Source organism: Manacus vitellinus, unplaced genomic scaffold (assembly GCF_001715985.3).
Source record: "Manacus vitellinus isolate BGI_N305 unplaced genomic scaffold, ASM171598v3 scaffold_71_pilon, whole genome shotgun sequence".
NCBI classification, from domain to species: Eukaryota; Metazoa; Chordata; class Aves; order Passeriformes; family Pipridae; genus Manacus; species Manacus vitellinus.
Genome location: NW_021940761.1, coordinates 1263744 through 1272661, shown reverse-complemented (window position 1 = coordinate 1272661; position 8918 = coordinate 1263744). Strand labels below are relative to the sequence as shown.

The 8918-nt window shown below is 53.9% G+C and overlaps 1 protein-coding gene across 1 annotated transcript; it reads right to left on the bottom strand.

Moving 5' to 3' along the window:
• Positions 1–669: 669 nt before the first annotated feature.
• On the bottom strand, positions 670–8876 carry ASB1 (ankyrin repeat and SOCS box containing 1; the record flags this gene model as incomplete). Its single annotated transcript, XM_029964423.1, has 4 exons — positions 670–918; positions 2398–2777; positions 6317–6619; positions 8698–8876. Coding segments are annotated over 4 exons (996 nt in total), but the record flags the coding sequence as incomplete, so codon positions are not given.
• Between the last annotated feature and the right edge of the window lie 42 nt (positions 8877–8918).

The following is an 8918-nucleotide window of genomic DNA, read 5'->3' as shown; positions in this document are numbered from 1 at the left end:
CTGAGTTTTTTCCCAAGATCCCGAGGGACCACCATCTCTGCCCTCCTAACGCTGGGATTTTGGCAGGGATTCCTTTACACTGACCCTGAGCCTTTAAGGAGCTGACCCTGAGATCCTGAGGAAAGGCTGTTGGCTCCCTGGAGATGACACTTTCCTGGGAGTTTGTGGCGTGAAGAGGCACTGGGAATCAAAGGAGTCCAGGCACAGAATCTTCCAATTTGAGACTCCCAACTCAAGCCAAAAAGCCCTTTCTTCTCCCTTTTCCACAAACAAAACAGAGCTGGAAGGCAGATCCAGGAGGGCTTTCCCTGACCATGCCACAGGATCCAGAGTCAAAGGGAGGTGGGAACTCCTGGTTTTCTGTGCCACCAGAAGAGGACAGAGGAAAACATCCCCAATTTTACTCACAAACTTCACACAGGAGGAAAAGGCCAAGTACTGGTGGCAGAGAGAGGCTTCCTTGTATCCTATAGGAAGAGGAAAGGCTCCAGCAGGGAGAGCCAGGAGTGTGGAACAGAGGAGTGACAGAGTTCCACTCGTGCCAGCAGCTCCAGGATATATTGTATTTACTCAGGGAACACCCGCACACCTCAGTCAGGCTCATTCCCAGCAAATCCCTGGGGAAAGGAGGGACACATAGAACCACTGCCCCTTAAATCCGGAAGGGCAAAAAAACCCCAGGAGCAGGGAATGATGTGCACTCTGTGGGGAAAGGGTTGGGATCGGCACCTGGCTTCTGCAAACTGAGCAAACCAAACCATCCAGGGAAGCAGCCAGTTGTCCTTTAAGTGTGTTCATGGAGTAAAAATTGTTTAATGGGGTCTGGGATTGGAAGGATATGGATGAGATCCAGGCGGGATTTGCCGAGGGCTCTCCGGACAGCGATGCGGCACAGGGACAGGAGGCTCCGGGGGCGGCCTGCAAGGAAAAACATGGAATCACTGAGGGACAGGGAGAACTGCACAAATCCTCCCCCTGAGGAAGCCAAACCTTCCAGCCAAGGATTTGGAGCAATGACAGCTCCACATTGGATGGGGTGGGGACCATGGAGCCCATCCCTGCAGGAGAGGGGCCAGGAGAGCACTGCCAAGGCACACCAGCACCCCAGGGAATGGCTGGAGCTGTGTCAGGGAGGGTTGGATATCAGGAGAAGGTTCTGGAAGGCACTGAACAGGCTCCCCAGGGCGATGGTGCCAGAGCTCCAGGAGTGTTTGGACAACACCCTGAGGGACAGGGTGGGATTGTTGGGATTGTCTCAGGCAGGGACAGCAGTTGGACTGGATGGTCCCGGTGGGGCCCTCCCAGCTCAGGATATTCCATGATTCTACTTGGATCATTCTAAAAATACATGGACACTATTTTTGCTGGGAAACCAGAGCATGGAAGGGCAGCTCAAGCCTTATCCCAGCTTTCTTCTGAGGGCTTGGGAGCTCCTGGAGAGCTCTTCCAGCACAGGGACAACAGGATGGTGGTGTCCATGTTCATTCAGGCTCTGGACCTCCAAGGCACCACTCCGTTATCCTCCCTGCTCCACCTGAGGAGTCCCACTTGCCTCCTAAACCCGGGCTTAACCAAAACCACCCGCTCCAGCCTAGCTGAGACTGTGCTCAGCAAAAATCCAGGCAGGATTTTAAAAACCAGGCCTTTATAAAGCTGAGGAACTTGGGGATGGGGGCTGGATCCCACAGCCTGGATCAGGCTCTGAGGACACCCTCAGGCGATGGGAAAGAGCTGAGAAAGAGGGAAAAGGTGGATTTACAGGCAGAGATTGGGCTGCTGAAGGACTCGGGAGGGAAAACAGCACATGAAGGTACAAAATGCAACAGTGAAAAAACAGGGAGTTGTTTTTGGGGTGGTGAAGTCACTGATGTTGAGTTTAACACCTTGTTGGATCCCAGTTGTCTTTTTAGAGTGTTGGAATTGCTGAAGACTCTTGAACAGGCTCCAAATACACCTACTTGTGTGGGTCTTCAGAACTGCTGAAAGCCCACGAACAGACCCCAAAGGCACCTTCAGGTACAAAATGCAACAGGAGAAAACACAGGGAGTCATTTTTGGGGTGGTGAAGTCACTGATGTTGAGTTTAATACCTTGTTGGAGCCCAGTTGTGGTTTGGATGTGTTAGAACTGCTGAAGGTCCTTGAACAGGCCCCAAAGGCACCTTCACCTCATGAAGGCACAAAATGCAATGGAAGAAACAGGGAGCTGATTTTGGCATGGAGAAATCAGTGCTGTTGAGTTTAACACCTTGCTGGTGTTGTGGTTTTGATGTGTTAGAATTGCTGAAGGCCCAAAAGAGGCCGGGAACACCCACCCCACCACTTCAGTTCCAAAGAACCCCCCCAAAGCCTTTTCCCGACTCCAGAGCGCCGCTCCAGGAACTCCAGCCCCACTTACCTCTGGCTTCTTTGAACACCTCCAGAGCCTCAGGGTTGACTTTGACCCTTCCCGTGGATTCCATTCCCAAGGCCTCCACCTTGACCAGGCTGAGATCTGCCCCAAAGTCCACGAGGAGCCGGACGAAGGCGGCGTCGCAGCCGTGGCGCAGGACGGCGTCCAGCACGCACACCGGGGAGCCCCTGGAGAAGCCCTGCAGGTTGATGGGCCCCCAGCAGTTGAAATCCGGGTTGGCTCCGGCCCGGAGCAGCAGCTGGAAGCACTGGAGGTTGTGGTAGGCAGCGCTGATGTACAGGGGGCACACCACCAGCGTGGTGAGGGGCCGCGGGGAGTGGCCCCCAGAAGGTGGGTGGTGGTTCACGTCCACGTCCGCGCCGTACCTGCAGGGGCACAGGGAACTCAGGAGGGCTGGGAACACCCGGGGGATTCCCACACGGAGAGGGAGAACCCTGCCTGTCTTTGGCACCTCTGTGTCCCACCAGCCATGAACTGTCACCCTCAGGTGGGTCTGGAGGGGCTTCGGATTAGGGACAACATGTCCAGCGTGGGCGGATCTTCCAGAAGCAAAGCTGGTTTTCCCAGGATTTGGAAAGACAAAGAGCAGCTGGGGAACATTTTTCCTTGCCCTCCTGTATGTGGTTTGCATGGCCAGGTTTTGGTAGTGGGCGGGGCTCCAGGGGTGGTTTTTCCAGAAGCTTTTCCATATCCAGCAGAGGCAATTCCAGCTCCAGGATGAACCTGCCATGGGCCAAGGCAGAGCCCATCAGGAATGAGAGTAATGCCTCTGGGATAACAGATTTAAGAAGGAAAAAAGTAGTTGGAAGATGAAATTGGAGCAGTTCCTGAAGGTCTGACCCCATGGAATGTGACCCACACTGGCTTAGTTCCTGAGGGACTGACACAATGGAAGGACCTGGAGTAGTTCCTGAAGGACTGACCCCATGGAAGTGTGACCCACATTGGAGCAGTTCCTGAAGGACTGACCCCATGGAAGTGTGACCCACACTGGAGCAGTTCCTGAAGGACTGCCCCCATGGAAGGACTTGGAGCAGTTCCTGAAGGACTGACCCCATGGAAGAGTGGAGACACTAATTCCATCTCCTTCCCACACAGTTAGGATGGGAAGAAGGAGGAAGCCACCCCAATCCCTAAGGAATGGCTGGTTTTAACCACTGCAGATCAAGCAAAGCTCTGTCCCTTCTCCCCACAGAGGGATAAAAGGTTCCCTCACCCACCAATTCCCCTTCCAAAATTGCAAACTGGGTGCTCAGAGATCCTTCTGTCTTCCTAGACAGCATTATATTCCTTGCAGGAACTGACAAAAATAAGGACAATCCCAGGAGACAAATCCTGCCTCAGAACAAGGCCAGTTCTTGCTGAAACCAGGAAACCTTTAACCAAATCCTTCAATGCTGAGGGTGGAAAGAGTCTCAAGCACACCCAGAACCAGGGATGAGAGAACAAGAGCTGCAAATGGCACAAGGATGGATTTTCCTCTTCAAATCACATTCCAGGAGCATTTGGATGAAGTGCCACTTCCATAGGGTGACCTCCTGAGCAGGGAGCAGCTATTCCTTCATTTCAGTCCTTTTTTCCCCCAAAATTCTCAGAGGAAAGCCTCAGTTCTGAGCAAAACCCCAAATTCTACTTTGTCAGAGTCAGACAGGCACCTGAAGCATCAGGGGGATGTGTCAGCTCTCCTTTTTCCCTGTTTTAACCTGGAAAAAGGATCCTCTCATCCTTGCCGGATCAGCCACTGGAACCCATCCCACTGCAAATCGGGAGGGAAGCCACCTCTCCTCGAAATATTTCCACCAGCTGCCTTCTGAAACGGATCACCATCCCAGAGATGTGTGGATTTACTATTAATGGATACAATTCCACCTCCTCCTTGGTTCAGGAATGCTCAGGGGTCCCGACTGTGCTACAGCATGATTTTAAACCCAGGATTAACCAGGTGAGGTTTAGACAACCTGAGCAGGTTGGCCTCTCTGGGGCTGAAAGATTTCCTTATATCCCAGGAAAAGTGTCTTCCCCATTGCATTCCCCCTGCCAGATCCAAACCCTCGGAGAGAGCTGCATTTTGAACTAAGTAACTCCCTGGATCTGTGAAATCCCTGCTCAGGGATATTTGACATTTTGGGCAATCTGACAATTTGGTATTAACTGAGCAGCCCTGGGAGAGACATTCCCGAATAAAAAGGGACTGGACAAACTCCAGTTCATTTTTAAACCTGAAAGTTTTCCAAAAATCTTGCCTTTAATATTGCTGGCAAGGTATCCCGAGGAGCAGACACATAAATCAAGGCCCCAGCTCTCCCTGGGCTGCTGAAATCCCATTTGCTACATTCCAGCCTGCCTGGGTGGATGGATCAGGGGAGGTTTTTGGGAATCAACAAGCATGTGGCACTGGGGACATCCTGCTCTCAGCTTCCCAGGAAAGGAGCAAGGAGGGGGGATTGTGTCCTATTTTTCCTCCTTGCCAGCTTCCTGAAAGCTGCACTCAGATGAAAACTCACTCCCCCACATGCAAAGAAGGGAAGAAAACCCTCAAGGGTTTGGAATTTTCTCTATCCTGATCCTTTGTTTGTTATTTTCCAGCATTTGAGGTCATAGAAGGGATTCCTTGATTTGGACTCTGTGTGAATCCAAGGAAATTTTCCCCTCTTTTCCTATTTCTCTGTATTTTCCCCTGGTGATCTCTCATTATTTGTCATCAAGGTAGTTGTCCAGCACGATCCCTTAGACAAAAATCTTCCCATTTAAAAGCAGGAATAATCAGGAAATGCCACAGAAAAAGCAATCCAGGTTCCCACAACCTACACCTTGATCCCACTCGCTGTTGGTGCTGCTGAGGGAGCTTCCAGAGGGACAGGAGGTCACCCATCACCCCATGAGGTTCTTCAGGGGATCCACCTCCCTCTGGAATTCAACTGGGAGTCGGGAGCTGGATCCTGTGGAAGATTTGGATGTGACTGAACAGTGGATGCCCAGAACTAGAGACTCCTCTCGAGGGCTTTGATGAGGACAAGAGGCATGGAAGTCACACCACAGGATACAGACCTGCTGCCAGCAAGGGTCTGTATCAAGGGTCTCCATTTGGGATCTCTCCACCCTCTCTCCTCCTCTCCATGTCTTTATCAGCTCCACCAGGCATGTGGAGGCTGAGAAAAGATCCCAAGGGAAGAAGAGAAAGGAGAAGAGCCACCCCTGTGAAGGTCACAGTTCCCTGTCTCAAACACTGCCAAGGCCACAGAAGGAACTTTCCCTAAAATCAGCCACCACAGGGGAATTTGGGATAAGCACAGAAAGGAGGAATTTGTGACAGGAAGGTGCCAATTCCAGGCCTGGTCAGAACATCCAGAGAAAAAATCCCACCGTGGCAAATGGTGGGAAAGGAAGAAACTGCTCACAATGTATCACCCCAAATTATGGGAATACCTGTGACCACCCCCTGGATACCTGGAACTTGGACTGTCCAAAAGTGGTACCCTCAGAATGACTCCAGGACACCAGGGGGAAGCCCAGGGGCAAGAAGGCCCAGTGGGACACCACTGGATACAGGTGGGGATGATCTCCTGCTTCCCTCTCTCCTTCCCCCCAAGCTCTTTTCTGCTGCTTTCCATCTCCCTCCCTCACATTTATTGTTCCATGAAATCCCTGTTGTGGATTCAGCAGGGGGCCCAAAATCACCACATCTGCTCCCACACCTGGATTTGGGCAGAGGCACCTCTTGATAACCACACCATGACAACTCCTGTCCCTCCCCTAGTCTGTCCCTGAGCTCCTACCTCATGATTTCCTGGAGGATTTTGGCCCCATAACCACCCCTGTCCCCTCCAGGCTGTCCCCAGCTCCCACCTGATGAGCTCCTGCAGGATGTCACCCCTGTCCCCTCCAGGCTGTCCCCAGCTCCCACCTGATGAGCTCCTGCAGGATGTCTGCCCGTCCCACTCTGGCCGCGTGGTACACGGGAGTGCTGCGGTGGTGCCGGCTGCCATTGGGATCAGCCCCAGCTTCCAGCAGGATCTTGGCACACTCCAGGTGCCCGTTGACCACGGCTACATAGAGGGCCGTCTGTCCCTTGACGTCCACCAGGTCGATCTCGGCCCCTTTCTGCAGCAGGAAGTCCACGCAGGGCCCGTGGCCGGCGGTGGCCGCGATGCGCAGGGGGGTGCAGGGCAGCCACCCGCAGCACCACACCGACTTCTCGTTGATCCGGCTGCACCACGGGGAAAAACAGGGCTCAGAGAAGCCTTCCAGCTCCCAAAGAGGATGCTGGAACAGCCCAAACTGCCCCCTGGAAGACGGGCACCGCCCAGGCTCCCCGGGGCAGCGGTGGTGGTCCCAAGGCTGTCCCGATTGGACAACGCCCTCAGGAACAGGGTGGGATTGTTGGGGTGGCCGGGGCAGGGCCAGGGCTTGGGTTCGGTGATCCCTTCCAGCTCAGGATACTCCATGGTTTTTGGCACTTTTTAGCAGCCCTAAGAAGCTCCTGACAATAACCTGAGAGGTGCTGCATGGAGACACAGCTGGGAGCAGTGCCTGGAATCTGGGCTTTCTCCCAGCTCTGCCCCAAAATTCAGTCAAAATCATCAATAAAGAATATAAAATACTGCCCTACTCCCTTCTAACAGGGAAATATCCCTCATTGCTGTGGCTGCCCCACCCCTGGAAGTGTTCAAGGCCAGGTTGGAGCAACCTGGGATAGTGGAAAGTGTCCCCGCCCTTGGAAGAGGATGAGCTTTAGGGTCCCTCCCAACCCAAACCAGTTCATGTGATTCCATGACTCCATGAAATCAGCAGTGACCAAGCTGGGGATCACAACCATTTAATTCAAGCTGCTCCAAAGGGTGCAGAAAGTAATCAAAGCAGCAGAGAAATGTCAAGAGGACACAGGAGAAAGGGAGAAATGTACGGAAAATAGAGGGATGCAGCTGTATCACAGCATCAGCAACATCCACGCTCAGCCAGGGACCACGGGATGACACAATCACCAATCCAGGGAAACTCAGTTTGGGAGGTGCAGCCATCCTAAGTAGGCCATCCAACCCTTGTTGGATGGCTGGTTGGGGATAAGGGCCTTTCCCAATTTACTGAAGGAGATGGCTCTGGAAGAGGAGCAGTATAACCCCCCCCCCATCAAGCCCTAAGCTGTCGAGTCTTAAAATCAAAGTGCTCCCTTTATCCTTGGAGATTTGGGGAACTCCAGATCTACCCCCACAATCACAGGCACCCCTTCCCTGCTCCCTCCATCCCCTGTGTGATGGTGTTGTGGGTCCAGCCCTCCTCTTCCTGTCAAACTGTGCTTTTTCATGCAAAAAACCCTCAGGCCAAGGGTCCAAAGAGCCCCAGCTGTCCAGATGGCAGAAAGAGGGTTTGGGTCATTCTCCTTTTTTGCTGAATTGACATTTTTTGGGGGGTCAGGACACATTTAGCCCTCTAAGCAGTTTTCTCCACGGTGCAGGAAAATTAATTAACTATCCCAGGGTTAGCACTGGGCAGAGTTTGTAACACGGGGTGTTTCAGGTTTACAGCTGATTGTAATCCCTTTTGTATGTTTTTCCCCATTATCCATGGGCTCCTGTTTTCCTGGGATCCCATTCCCACCCTGATCTGAAAAGAGTTTGTGCACGGCCACCAAGCTCTGGTGTGAGATCTGTGTCCTGGGAGACCAGGGGGGATGACCTGGGGGGGGTGAATGGAGCATCCTCCCATCCTGACCCCTCTCGCACAAAAACCCTCATCCCTGGAAGTGTTCAAGGCCAGGTTGGAGGGAGGTGGGAGTTTAGTGGGAGGTGCCCCTGCCCATGGCAGGGAGTGAGACTGGATGAGCTTTAAGGTACCTCCTGACCCAAGCCACTCTATGAAAATCAGAGTGAGATGGGGGGCCCTAAAGGTGCAGGCTGCGGGGATAGTGAGCAGAGAATCCTTGGAGACACCTCTCCCAAAAAAACAGGGTGATTTGGGGGTTCCCAAAAGGCACAGGCTGTGGGGATGGTGAGTGGAGCATCATCCCACCCTGACACCTCTCCCATGAAAACCCCCATCCCTGGAAGTGTCCAAGGCCGGGTTGGAGCAACCTGGGCTAGTGGAAGGTGTCCCTGCCCATGGCAGGGGGTGGGATGGGATGGGCTTTAATGTCCCTTCCAACGCAGCCCACCCTGCGAACGCCGGGGTGCGATGGGGGTCCCCAAAAGGCGCAGGGACGCAGCATCGCTGCTGCCGCGGGACCTCGCTGTGCCCCCCGAGGGTCTCCCTGCCCTCCCCCCCGGCAGCTCCCCGGGCAGCTCTCCTCACCTCTGGAAGCTCTCGTCCTGCAGCAGGCTCCGCAGGGTGGGCAGGTCCCCCACGAAGGCGGCGTCGTGCAGCCGGGTGTCCTCGCAGTGCTCCAGGGGGTGGTCGCAGAACTGCTCCCGCAGCCATTCCTTCAGGTTCCGACCTGCGCTGGAGGGAGACACGGCGGGGCGCCGGGATGAGGCCCGGGGGGAGCCGGGATGAGCCCCGGGGGGAGCCGGGAT